At 33.4% G+C, this 15,058-nt stretch overlaps 1 protein-coding gene across 1 annotated transcript; it reads right to left on the minus strand.

Annotated features, from left to right (window-relative positions):
- Positions 1 to 9,828: 9,828 nt before the first annotated feature.
- Positions 9,829 to 11,522, minus strand: LOC131060485 (BURP domain protein RD22-like). The gene is made up of 3 exons (XM_057993727.2): positions 11,420 to 11,522; positions 11,288 to 11,325; positions 9,829 to 11,085 (listed from the first exon to the last, which is right to left on the minus strand). The coding sequence occupies exons 1-3, from the start codon at positions 11,520 to 11,522 to the stop codon at positions 9,829 to 9,831; spliced, it is 1,398 nt and encodes a 465-aa protein (XP_057849710.2).
- Positions 11,523 to 15,058: the final 3,536 nt, after the last annotated feature.

Raw genomic sequence — 15,058 nt, forward strand, 5'->3', positions numbered from 1 at the left:
GTAAAGACTTAATTGCATATGGGATATATACACTACGAAATATCTACCCTTAATTTATAATACATGTTCATTTTGAGATTCACATATGTACCTCAAAGTGAAGACAAATCATAATAATGAAGTTTATAGCTATCAACACACCCCTTCTAGAACTTATCATCACCTCTTCATCATTTTTCAGTATTATCGATATTTAAATTATAGGTAAAAGAACACATAAATTATCAATTACCAACAATTTTTTATTCGAACACTAGTTATATGAATATATGGATTAAATGTTGTATACTTTTCGTGTTTAATAATTGAATTTCAAACAATGTCTAAAATGATAAGGGTTATGGTTAGAATTGTATCTGACTTCTATGCAATGTTTTTCTTTTTGTAGTTTCTAATTTTATAAATTTAATAAAAAGGCTTAGAAAATTCTAACTTCATCTAGAACCTTAACAAGAGTTTCTATTTTGACCTGTAAATAATTAATATCATTAAATTTTAATTCAATTAATAGCTCACAATTTATATTTTCAGATCACCATTATAGCTTTGAAGTTTATAAATAATTGTAAATCAATTCTAAAATGTATTACATTAATTTATTTCTATAAAATATTAGAAAGATGAATTTATAAATTCAATGAGAAAAGTGCAAAATCTTGCTTACATAATTATAAATGACACAAAATACAAAGCAAACTAACTCTCAATACATGATTTTTGTAAACACAAAGATCAATTTATAAATGACAAAAAATACACGTCAAATTAACAGGAACTTTATAAATGACAAAAAATACATGTCAAATTAACTCTAAAAAATAGGAACTTTGTAAGCTCGCAAATTGTTTGCTTGACAAAAAGGTTCAAATTTAAAAAAAAAAAAATTCTCTTCCATAGATACCCAATATATTAAACATGAAAACTATTTTTGAAACTCTTGCTTGATTTGTGTAACAGGGGCATGCCACACTCGTGACTCACGCAGGCCTCATGACAATTTTTTAAGTGGGAACAAATCAACCATTTAGGCTTACTTTCATCTTCTGATGTGATCAAATTGTATGAATTAATGTATTAATTTTCAAATTTCTAGAATGCCAACTATGAAATATATTGTACTGTGGATTGCAATTGAAATAAACCAATTCTTGAAAATAAAAATGACAACAATATCACAAGAGAGTTTCATTTCTTGGCATTTTGACGATCAGACAACCTTAATGCTATTATCAAAGTAAAATTTCTTGACTAGAAACCCAATTCTAATCAGCAACATAAATCAACATTTTGAAATCTAGGCTGCAACATCTACATTAAAAATAATCAAACTAGAGAAATATTGGAACAAACATGGAAAATGCTTAATCTTTCAGGAGAAACATCTAGGTAGACTTTGGTATTACCATTGTAGAAAATCATTATTTATTTAGTAGGAGGCTTGGAATTATCCAATTGAAACCTTGAAGAGGGGCAATCTCTAGCAAAGGACCTATTGTAGGATATGGTGTTTCATTTTACCTAGGCATGACATGGATGAGGCGTTCATATACTTGGCTTCCATAGATTTCAGGCATGTGAAGCAGATTACTGGCTTCCATGAACACGCCATATAATGGACACAAAATCTTCATATCCTCAACATTAATACGATGAATTGCAAGGCATGACAATTGCAACAGTTATCGTGAATAGAAAAGACACCCTCATGTGACAGACACTCGTTGCCTCCACTTTTGTGCCATCTTCACTCTTCACCCAAAACATCTTCAGTTCTCCTGCTTTGCACATTGTTGCATCTTGTGTGATAGTAATTCAGTCACTTCTCAATTTGCTCAAGACAATTTGGTAGATGCTCACCAAATGTTTCTATAGCAAAAATAAGTACAATGTAGTTATGCCCTACTTATTTGTGTGGCCTCACTAGTAGTGTAAAGGAGGAGTGATGCCTATAAGGAAAATAGGGTGCCTTTTCCTTTTGTTTTTGGTGTAAACATCTAATTTTCCTTGCAGGCATGTCGTGGGTAAGGGGCCACACCTTAGGACCCGTGCCCTCCACCCATAATATTTTCCCCTTCCTTCATAAATTTTGCCCCTTCCAAGTTGTGATTAACACCTACCTCTTCATCATTCGACACTTCATCAACCCAATTAGGAGAGTCATGCAACACTTTATTCCTCTTCACAAATCTTCCTTTTTCAACCCTATGAGGGGGGTTATCCTTTCTTTTCTCCTTTGAAACCAATCTCTTGTTCTGCTCAGAAGAAGAACCATCCTTTGTATCCTAGTCTGCATCCTTTGAATCATCATGCCCCACCCCTAAATTCCTCTCCATATCCTTCTTAGACCTTAATTTTTCTGATTGCGAAGGGAAAGAACCATTTAATTTACCTTTGGAGGGAGACAAGAGGGCTTTAAAGTGCTCCATAATGAGAAGAATCAAGCCCTCACGAAGAACATGGTTAGTCTGATTATTATTTTTTTCTTTAATACTGGTTTTCAAGGATGAAAGGAGATAGAAAGGGAACGAAACCAAGAGCTTATGTCTAAAGTGATTAAGAAAAGAAAAACGATAGCCATAAATAGTGGTCAACCACCCCTCCAAGGTAAAATACTACATAAGGACCCTAATCACACCCACCCAAAGGGGTTTAAGGGAGTCTACCTGGTAGCTACCATTCAAATTCTTGACAAGATTTAGTATTTCTTTTTGTTTAAGAAAAGTGTTCACCACGAACTCAAAGGATTTTCTATCGTTGAAGATCTTTTTTCCTTCCATGGGCAGCCCAGTGACCTCCACAATAGTTCCTTTGAGACCTTCAAGCATTTGTTGCCAATGCAAATCTTTTTGTCCTTCCACACTTTCTAGAAGAGTTTAGTCACCTTAGGGTGAAAGCAATGAAGACACTCCAAATAGGGCCCCTACTTTAGTGTGTCCTATCTTAGTGCTCTCCCAACTCCATTTTTGTCCTTTTCACCTCAAATTTGATGACATCTATCTGCACAAAGAATTGAACCCATGCCTTGCGGTGTGCACCTTGATCTCCTGTTGGTTTGCCCTATTTTTGGTGGACTAGGGCGCTCAAAGTGTCATGGTTCCAAGACCATGACGCTTGGGGAATCTTGGTCCTCCTTAAACATGACCTAATTTAAATGAGTCAACTCACTTCCTGTCTTCAATGGTTTCGATCCTTGATGTCTCAATTTTGACTATTGGAGGTCGGCTCAATTAGTAAATTACCTCGGGAACCCTATATAAGATCATTCTTCCTATTCATTTTTCATCAAAAACTCTAAGAAATCTATCCAACCATCAAGCATTCATTACCAACCATTCAAGTTAGGATTTCATCGCACCATCCTTCAAGAATCATGGAGTAACAAATCTACATCAATCTTCATGCAAGTATGTGTGTTTGATTAGGTCCTTCCTATTCATGTAACATGTCAAGTCATGTTATTGTATCAACACTTGTGATGACATCTAAAGGGCATTACATCATCATCTGTAATCAATTATAGAAAATCTAAGGTATATTGATCAACATTTGCTTTAGCATTTCCATTACAATTTCAGTTCTTGATTAGGGTTAATTCCAAACCTGAGGTTTGAACTAAGGAAAAATGCTATCAACAACATCATTTTCCTTCTTTATGTGTGTAGGTGATATATCCATGAGCCATAGATGGAGATTTTGGTACAAGAGATAATGATGATCGGATTTGACTTTTGTAGAGGAAAAAATTAGAGGACTAGGGTGAAAAAAATGCAACAATCTTGAGGATTTTCAATTATCTTCTAGGAAAAAAATCTGTGTGACATCTGGATTTTGAAAGATTTTAGTTTATCTGCATTTGAAATCAGGGACCATGATGAAAATTACTACACGGTCCCACACTTTAGTGCTGAAATTTCTATCATAGGAGCTCTTCTATTTCTTCTGCTCAAAATTTGCTCCATACCTTTGTATCTCATATGTAGCTTTCTTTTTTGCTATTTCATGGCAATTATTCATCATCCACACTAGATCTAGCATTCAAATACATTCAAATCAATTTCAACCAAACAAAATCCAAAAATAACTTGATCTGCATTCAATCATTTTGCATTGGATCAATTGAGTTCTCCCTTCCTTTAATGTTTTGTTCAGAAAGTTGGGTAATTTCCTAGTTTACAAGGCTTAACTTGTGAAACCCTAATTTTTTATATCTTATAGAAACTACCCAAAAAAACTTGTGTAGAAGCTCTAAAATTGTAATCATAACCCTATAGGTATCCAAAATTAATTAAGTTAAATATTTAATTAATTTATCCTTTCTACATAATTAACTCATTTAATTATGCTATTCATATTCTTGTCAAAGTTAAATGAATTTAATTTAATTAATCCTGCCATTATAGTCCAATAATTAATTTATTAAATAAATGAATTATTCCATTTCTTCTAAGTCATCCAATCAATTAATTATTCTAAGTCCCTTTTAGTTAATTAATTTTAATTAATTAAGTCAATGTGTGATTTGTAAAAATCATTTCTTCTAATCCCACTTAAACTAATTAATTCTTCTACAAGCTTGATTATTATTATTTTCTAATTTTTAATTCTTTCACTCATTCTCTCTCCTCATATAACATCCCCATAGCTTGTCCACTTGCTCTATAATCTTCCATTATCCCACCTAATCTCTTCACTAATCATTTGCACAATCCTAATCATCATGATTAGGAACAAAGTCAACTCATTGCCATAATTGGCTTTCCCCTCTCACCTTCCAAACCTTAAATGCACCAATTTTGGTCATTTCAAGGATTTAAAATTCTCCCACTTTGCTATGCTCCCTCATGTCCCAAGGAATTTTAAATTCATTTTCTCTCATCTTTTTCCCATCGGATCTGTTATTTGAGAAATTTTAATTCTCTTTTCCTTCCCCAAGGAATTTTTAATTCTCTTTTCCTTCCCCAATGAATTTTTAATTCCTATTTATTCTCCCAATGTACTTGGGGATCTCTTCCCCATGCACCTTGTGGAGTGTGGATACAAGAAATGCCTTTATGGAAAATCTCTTGGTCTCCACAACTTGTCCTCTCTATCCCTTCCGTCATTTTCCTTCAATCCTAGCCCTCCATTTCAAATCAGTCTTGGCTCTCCATTCCTCTTTCTTCAAATATATAAATTTGGGTCTCTTCCCCTTCATTTGCAAGGATCTCATGTGCAATATTATGCTGCTAGAATAGAGCTAGAATCATCTCCATAACACTCTCACTATAGGCAAATTTATCTTCCATCCTTAGTCATTTGCAATAACTCATCCATCCCTCCATCTTATCACCACCATTATTGTTGTGTGTAGAGAGTAATCCACAAATCTCTCAAGAGCCAATCCAAAACAATTTGAAGATGGGCACATCCTTGGCTTCATCAAAGGTTGTATCAGAGGAATAATTACAAGGTATAAGGTTAACTAGTGTTTTATTTGCATAATTTGTGTTTGATTTTGATCAATCTAACCTTTTCACCATTGCAAAGTTTCCCCTTGCTTCAAACCCTTATCATTTTACACATTGTTTCAAATCCAACTATTAAACATGAAAATTATTTATACAACATTTAATCTATGTACTCATATAACTACAATTAAGCATGGTTGGAATAAAGTTGTTGGTAATTGATAATTTATATGTTATTTTACCAATAATTTAAATGTCGATTAGATTGGAAAGTGATGAAGAGATGATGATAAGGTCTAGAAGGGATGTGTTGATAGATATAAACTTCATTATTTCTATTTTTCTTCACTTTGAGGTGCATGCAAATCTCAAAATGACCATGTATGATAAAATCAAGGTTAGATATTTCTTAGTGTATATATCCCACATTCAATTAAGTTTTTCATTAAAGTTTAGAGTTCATTAATAAGACTTAGCATATGGTTAGACTCGATAAAATTAGGATTATGAAAACAAAGAAAATCAATTGGATATTCAAGATGTTTTGTTCAATTGCTTGATTTGGTCCCTTGAAGTTTTGGCTTCCAAATAATTTTACTTTTTTATGAAAAAATTAGAAGTTCGATTCTATGAACGACTAGTTTTATCATAAATGAATACGTTTTTTAAGCTTAGAAGTGTTTTAAAACTCATGAAATTCATTAAATTTTTTACGATTAATCTAGACATAAATCTGTAAGCAATTGCTAATTGACTATGTTTTGCAAACATAGTGCCTAAATTGTGAAAATTAAAATTTTGAGAATTTAATTTGAATAGCGAAAGAAAAATAACCTGAGAAAAGTGAAGATTAAAAATGGAGCAACCTCTATAAACACAAAGAAACCAATGAAATCATAAAATCTAATTATCTTTAAGTTTTTCTAAATTATAATCTTTTTTTAATTTGTTATATCAATTTCCATGCTTTGACATGTAGATATGGGATAATACAATGTTTATAAAATCCCTAATATCAACATTGTTTAATATTTATGGAAATGGAAAAAGGGTTAGCCTAGGGGATTACTTAGGATTCAAAAATAACTTACCCCTCAGTATGGATACCTCTCAATACATGTTTTACATTGGTATTACTAAATATATTTATTCTATATTCATAGTGTAATGACACCAAAAAAATAAAGTGTGGCACTCTGTTGGACAAGATTTGTGGTTGCAATTGTAAAGAGGGGTTAGAAAAGAATCCATACAACTCAACTTTTTTTTTTTTTTTCTCTTCTCAATACCTATATCCCATTAATAGCAGTAAAAGATAGCCACCTTGATATAAGTGAAAGTTTTGAGTTGTATGTACCAATTGTCCAAATTCTTCAACTTAAAGGTTTTGTCCATTGATATCCTTTTGGAAAATTCATTCTCCGATTATCTAATTAGTATAGATAGCGATAAAGGCATAATTCAATAAGTAATACTTTTTAAATCTTTCCTTAAATTTAATTTGAGTGTAGTGGTGGTATACTTTTGTTTCTACCAATTGGAGGGAGTCCACTGTTTTTGATCCTAAGAAGGTAACTTGATAAGGACTAGTAAATATAGTAAATATAGAGTCAATTAAAATTTAGTTTTCTTTGGCACTTCAATTATGTCATTGATGAGGGTACCCCAATAAATATTTTTACCATCTACTATCTCCAATATGAAGTAGCACATATAGAAGTGAAACTCTTTAGTATCAAGGTAGCACGGACCATATTCAAAAGTGTGATGAGGTATTTTGCAACTTCCATGAACTCACTCCTATGCTAAACTTTGGCCATTTTTAGTACAAATTTCTTAGGGTTAAGAAGAAGGTAATTATTGATAAAGTATGTCACTCGTTTGTTCTTCTTTTCAAATAAACTTAGAGATTTTTGTATATCAATATCATCATATTAGGAAAATGTTGGAAGACCAAACATCCTCTCTATCATTTCTAAACTTTAAATAACACTACTCCTCAAGGACCAAATATCTTCTTTTGCCTTTGATTGTGATATGAAGACAACATGTCAATACTTGTATTGGAGATCATACAAACACAAGAAAAGCAGCTACCTCCAGTAATCTTGAAGCCGCCAAACTATGTGCCGAGCTACATATATATCCTTCTCTATGCATTCTTCGCAAGAATTTTGTAGTGTCTGCATGTTCAAGATCTCTGTCATTAATCTCATCGTAAGGAGAGAAAATCTTGTATGGAGGTTAATATCAAGACCAAATGTCAATACTTGTTTGAGAGACCATGCAAACACAAGGAGAGCAACTACCTCCACTAATCTCGAGGTCACCAAACTATGTGCCAGGCTACTTCTGTATCCTTCTCCATACATTGTTTATAGGAAATTTTGTAATGTCCACATTTTCAAATCTTTGTCATTAATCGCATTGTAAGGAGAGAAAATCTTGGATGGAGGTTAATATTCTAAGAATTAATACTTAATTTTTCTTGTTCTCCTTGCATATTTCTTATAAAATACGAATTTAAGTATCACAATTAGGAGCAAATAAAGAAAGCATGATCATTCGAATAAACCCATCTTGATTTAGAATGATGCATCAAGAGTTGGAGTTTGAAAAGGAACATGGTGACCTCTTGGAGTTGGAGTTTGAGTTGGAGTTAATATTGAAGTCAATGAAGCCCAAAAGACTTCAATCCTTTTGTGACCTCTCACATGGTGACCTCTTGCACCAAATCAATGTCTCCTACTTAGGTAGTCTAAAAAAAATACTAATTGTCTAATACCAAAACAAGACTATAATCTCCGTCATTATTCTTCAGGGAAAGAGAGTACTTCCATTGAACCCAAGAGTGATTTTCCTCTACCAAAGAGAGTAGTATATTACAAATCAAGTATAATTTATGATATTGGTGCTTGCTACTACTTTTTTATTTTTACTATTTGCTAAATTCCTTTTATTTTTTCTTTCATATGTTTATTCGATAACTCTAGATGGCTTTCTGCTTTCCCCTATAGCTTTGGTGACAATGATTACTCTTGATCTTCAAATACCTTTAGCAACTTAAGGACGTGTATAGGTATATAAAATCATTCTTTATATATCATAGAAGACACTAATTTCAGGGGCAAACTACTATAGAAACAAAGAAAAAAAATCATATATTGATATCATAGTTGGGTTTAGATTATAAGTAAATTAAATATAACATTTGTTTTAAAGAATTAAATACAAATCAACTATATAGGTTTCCAATTACCAAACATTTTTTTATAAATTTCAATTGGTTTGTCTACTGTACATTGAAATTAAATCTATTACATGAGGGAAATAGATGTGTGTGGTATGAACCAAGCCAAAGAACTAACCTGTACCCATTAATTATGTGGTCAATGGAAACTCCAATAATGGTTGTATGCTTTCTGTAACGTGTAATGCTCTTGAAAAAAAGTGTGGATTCAAAACTTTAACTGCAATACCAATTGAAGCATTAAGGTGCTCCAATACATAGTTCTTGACTCTGCAAAAAGGGCAGCGACCATTTACAGATAGAAGATAAAGCTTGAAAAAAAAACACCCTATAATTATATCTTTTTGCTCTTCAGGAATACCGTCTATGAGCACCCAAATTTGTCCATAACTCAGATCACAAGTTTTACTGCATTCACCTTTAATGTTTTGTAATGTTGAAAATAAATATTAAGATCTTAAGAAATATTTTAAGGGAAGAACTTTACAATACAATACTCTCTTGAAAAGATAGGACATTTGAAATCAGACGATTTGCCTAATTTACACCATCATAAGAATTATTGTGCTTTACCACTTTCACAAGGTGTTTCTTATCAGGCATGGTCTTAAAAAAGGAAACAAATAAAAACATAAGATTTCCTATGATGGGTAGAGACTAATATTGTGTATTTACAGACCTGTGTTGTGTATTGATGAATTTAATTATAAGAAGAAACAAATCAATAAGATACCAAGTGGATTCTCACATGCACCAACAAATTACGTTGTGGGATTTGGATCCAAGATGATAGTATTGATGGATTCCATTATCATTTCGCTAAGAATCTAGTAAAGGTAAGGGTAATCGTTGAAGCACATAACCTATGCGACTAATTTATGTAAGTAAAATCACCAAAATGAAAAGCATTTACGAACTTCATCATTAAACATATTTTTATAATTACCGTTCTACATGCAATAATATTAGCTTTGTAATGACAGAATGAGAGCTAGTGCTCCTCACACCAACAAACCAGATAAGCTACTCACACCAACAAACTAGATAAGCTGTCCTGCTACTCCCTACTACGCTGCAGATTATTTATTTATGTATATATAGACAGAGCAAGGAAGCAGCGTGGCGTGGATCCTAGTTGGCTCCCAGCCACACAAAGTGGTTTTCGGGAATAAAATGGCAGACAGAAGCAGCACCAGGCTTGACGTTCAACACCAGGAATGCCACGTGTTTCGGATTCCAGGCGCTGGTGTCCGTGTGACAGATGGTCGCCGCCTCCACCATGCTGCCATCTTCGCCTTTCACCGAAACTCTTGCGATCTTGGTGCCTTGCAATTCGTGGCAAAAATACACTGCGTACGCATATTTTATAGTGTGGCAGACATACACTGGCTTCTCTCCTTGGCTCTTGTATTGCACTCCCGTGATGGAATATTGGTGCTTCACAGATTTTGATGTCTTCCCCTTTGGAACATTCGTCGCCAGCACGGTTACGCCATTGCTTCCCAGCTTCGAAGTGATGTAGTCAATCATGGACTCCAGCGATGTTGCGCAGTATTTGGTTTCGCCCTTCACCGGAGGAGCTTCGCATACTTTTAAGGTCTGCTTCATAGCAAGACCCATGTCAGAATCTGGCGCTATATTGAGCTCCTTCAACGCCACAGAGAGGTTGTCGGAGGAGAAAGGGATTTTATCTGCCACGGAGCGTGGAAGGAAATGCATCTTCTGAGTGTTGGAATAGCTTAGATACTTTTTGGTTCCACTCACCAAATCCTTCTCCAGCAGAAATACGCTCTGCGATGAGTGCGTTGTTGGCATTTGCACATCTGCAGCGTAAGAACGATAAAAGAAAGGTAATTCATTTGATTTATCTGCAGTATAAGAAGGGTAAAAGAAAGGGATTTCATCCGATTTCATTTCATTTGATTTCTCTGGAGCATAAGAACGGTAAAAGAAAGGGAGTTCATCTGATTTATCTACAGCGTAAGAACGGTAAAAGAACGGGAATTCATCTGTTTTATCTGCAGCGTAAGAACGGTAAAAGAAAGGGATTTCATCTGATTTATCTGCAGCATAAGAACGGTAAAAGAAAGGCAATTCATCTGATTTATCTGCAGCATAAGAACGGTAAAAGAAAGGGAGTCTGTCTGCAGCGTAAGAACGGTCTGGAGGGTTTTCAGTTTTGGGAGTGCTTTCTAATTCCTGCACCAAGCGTATCGAATTCACTCCTTCCTTTGCAACATTCACTTCATCAGGTGAGATAAGTTCCCACAGACTCTGTGGAATGGGCGTCATGGGCAGCTTCTCATGCCAGTACGCTATACTCGGAGTCAGTGATAGCCTTTCCTTTTCACCGCCTTGCAAATACCTCGCTCCGCTAGCCGCTACTGACTGTCAGTTCCAAACAACCAAAACTCATAAGCAAATTAAATACAGTTCTTCGATTCAAGCCAAATTAATTACAAACAACCAAAACTCAGAAGCAAAGTGCTCAAATACTTATACAGGTAATCTGACCTAAATAACTGCTCAAAACAATGACAAACTCATAAGCAAATTAAATACACGTATGGATTCATGTCAAACTAATTACAAACAACCAAAACTCATAAGGCGCAAAGTGCTCAAATACTTAATACAGGTAATACGTCATTTTTTATAAAATAAAGAAAAACATACAATAAGAAAAATGAAACCAGTTAAAGCCCTCATCTTGTTGAAAGACAGCAGGCAAACTGAATGATTTCAGAGATACCAAGTGAAGGAGGATATCGTCCATTTAAATAGGTGCTCAGCGTGGCCTCCACCGCAATGGTAGGTGCAGCCATTGTTGACATGATTGGTTTTCAGAGTAGTTGTGTATTTTTTAATTGAACGTGATTTGAATCTTACTGGTTTTCATAAACAAATAATACATTTATATTATAAATTTATAGCAATATCTCAATAATTTTTTCAAACATTAAAAAAATAGATATAGAAAACACATTGAATTAAATAATATAAAACAAATCAAACTAAAAAGAACATGTACTTATCTTCTTCATCATGTAGATCTATTTTATTTATAGTAGATAAATGTGACCAATATTTTATATATCATAGATAAATTTGACTGATCATTGAAAACTAAGTGATAACAACCAAAAATCCCCACACAATCTTTTTGACACATTATAGATGAATATAATCATAAATGACACCTACAAATATTATTTTTTCTTCTTTCTCTATAGATATTATGTGTTTGATTAAATGTAGGTTTTATTAGGTTCTTAAAACTCATTTAAACCAAAATATCAGTTAAATAATTGTTAATCAATGATAAAACAACAAATAGCTAGATCACATTTTCAAAATCCCTAGAACATAGTACAATCCATAAAACCTAGAACTACTTCATGTGTTCATTCTTTGAACAACCATCAAAAACACATTATTCTCAAGTTCTCCTTGATTGAAAAGAGAGGAGGGAGTTCTCAATTGTTGCCTCAACCAAAATCTTCCTACAAGAAGAAAAATATCCAACTAGAAATATCATATTTTGTTTTTTAATACATGTAATGCCTTAGGAAAATTATATTGGATCTATAGATAACTTGAAAACCATGAAAGGGCCTACATTATGAATATATATCTTACAAGATATTTTTCAAGTTCAATGTTGAAATGGATTGTAATTCTCACCAGAGGAAGACAAAGTGATATCTCTTTATTAAATCATTTACAATGAACTTTTTTTTACGTTTTCTACTGATTAATACTAAACAAAGGCCACATTATCTTAAAATGATAAAAATGTCTTAGTGTTATTCCCTATCTTCTAATTTCTATAGCTACCATATCAGGTTTAAAGTTCACCATAAATCATCACTTTTTAGATGTTGGCAACAACATTAGTATGGTTCGAACATGATTTTCCTCTAACTATAGTGGTCTTTTGTATTCATATGTTGTTTTCCTCTAACAAGGGGTAAGTAAAGAAATAATAGCAAATAAATGACCAATAAATAAATAAACAAAATAAATAATTCAAACAATAACTAACTAAATAACCAATAAATAACCTAACAATAAATAATTGAATAATCAATAAATAAATAATAAATCCAATAAATCAAAGGCTCGAATAATAAACATTCAAATAAACATTAAACCATCAAATAATAATAATTAAAGGCACCAATAAAATATTTATCCATAAAATAACATTAATATAAAATATTAATGCCACTGATCAATTTGTTTTAATACTGAATAAACTATATGATTCAATTAATTATTAATTTAATAAATAACCACAAATTCACAAGGCAACCCGATATAAGGTTGAACAACATACCACATGACACTTAATCAATGACTCAAGCCAAGACACTAACTGACAAGGGTATCTGCTTAAGCCTAGACTGTGTAGAAGGAACTCATGTCACCTCCGATCAACTTGCCATCAGGATAAAGACACACTCAGACCTATGAGACTAGGTGGAGTTGATGTTTAGTACCTGCAACCCTGCAACCACCAATAGCCACAAGACAACATTTACAATTGCATATATCATAATTAATTAGTCAAGTGAATACAATCGCAACATCATATCATGTTTGTAATGAGTGACATGACATCGTCTCTATTACGAATACACTAGTAATACCATCATGACAATCATAGCATCAACTCATCCAATGCAATCATGAAGTGGTATTAGCACATAGTAAGATACCATCATATCCTCATAAGAAATATAATCCATACATGAATAATGAGTACATATAGATCACCACATGCAAGTCCAATCTTCATAATGGGCTAGGATATAACATCATCCATATAAATCATAATGTACCAACTAATGTCAAAGAGAACATCTGTATAAAGAATGAAACAAAAGGCATCAAGAGAATGACTAAGTACAAAAATATTTATCACATCCTCTCATAAAGGATTAATCAGGGTGGGGCACTACATCCTCCCCCCCTAAAAATTAACTTACTCTTGGAAGTCGCTAAGCTTAGGGTGAAGTCAAGAACACATTAGCCTAAAAATTCTTTTGAACACAACCAAATTATATCTTTCCTATAAAAAAATTACAAACAATATACCTAATCTTCTCACAAATGGATTCATCAATCATTAAAATATATTAGTTCAACCATTTTCCTAATATCGAAGTAAAATAATAACAACAAAAGTTCCCTTTCTTTGCTTCAAATATTCAACTTGGTCAAAACTTTATGAAATTCAAATGTTATTTCCTATGTGTTGCATAGGGCCATATTTTCCATTTGTTGTACATTCAACCCATCAGAACATTTGCCAAGATAGCCTCACCGGAACATATTTTCATGGGAAGCTAACAATATTCTAGTTAAAAAAGCCTAAACAAAAAGCCTATCGGCTTAATAAAATAATTTTTAATAAAACTTCAACAATTTTCTCTCAATGCCTTCTTTGGCTAGGGTTTCTGCTACAACTTCTTCACAACCTAACGATACCACAAATGAGATTGGCATGAGGAAAGAGTATGCTTGAGATATTGGCTTCTATGCTTGTGTCCCACATGATGGATTTTTTTTTTAAGGGGTAAACGCTTTTAATCCGGAGCTATTAACTAGTGGGGCTTGAACCTTGATAGTAAGAACAACATCACAACATGCCACTATTGGCACATGATGAAATTATTAGTTAAGGAAAAAAAAAAATTCTTCCTACATTTTGTCGATGCCCTGAATGGGTGACGATCCTTGTAAATCCGAACGATAATGACATGATCGGGTCTAGAAGGTTGGACATAGCTGTTGTGTACTCTCATAATGGCTCAAGTTTTTCCATTGGCTCGATGAATATAAACCTTAGGGTGCTCTCGTAGGTAGCAGCTAAGACTGGCTTCGAGAGAGATTTGGACTCGACTTCTAAGGTTGTTATGTGGAGCAAAAGGCCTTGTTAGAGGTTAAATGTGTGGAATCCTAGAGAAAGTTGGGAGGGGAATGGGAAAACACAGGAAATGGACCAAATGCAATAGACAATACCTCTAAATTTGTAGCCTATTGAAAGCACTCTTAAAGTTCATTTTTGGCATGAAATTTTGCATGAGTTGGATAAAAATGTTTCTTTTGCAAGGAATGTCTTGGTTGGGATATTTTGAGGGTTGTGGCCAAGTCTAGTAGAGCCTTATAAGTGGATTTCTAACATTTGGGGACCCAATTTGGTGGGTGATGTGCGTAGTTACCCCTGCGTGTGAGGTTTTTTCATTGTGGTCTTTGATACTCGAGAGATCGTTATAGTATTGTCTATGATTACCAATGGGATTTTGAAGAGAAATTACCAATGTTGAAACTGTGGCGCCTTGCATTTGATCTTATT

Source organism: Cryptomeria japonica, chromosome 3 (genome assembly GCF_030272615.1).
Source record: "Cryptomeria japonica chromosome 3, Sugi_1.0, whole genome shotgun sequence".
In the NCBI taxonomy this organism is placed as follows: Eukaryota; Viridiplantae; Streptophyta; class Pinopsida; order Cupressales; family Cupressaceae; genus Cryptomeria; species Cryptomeria japonica.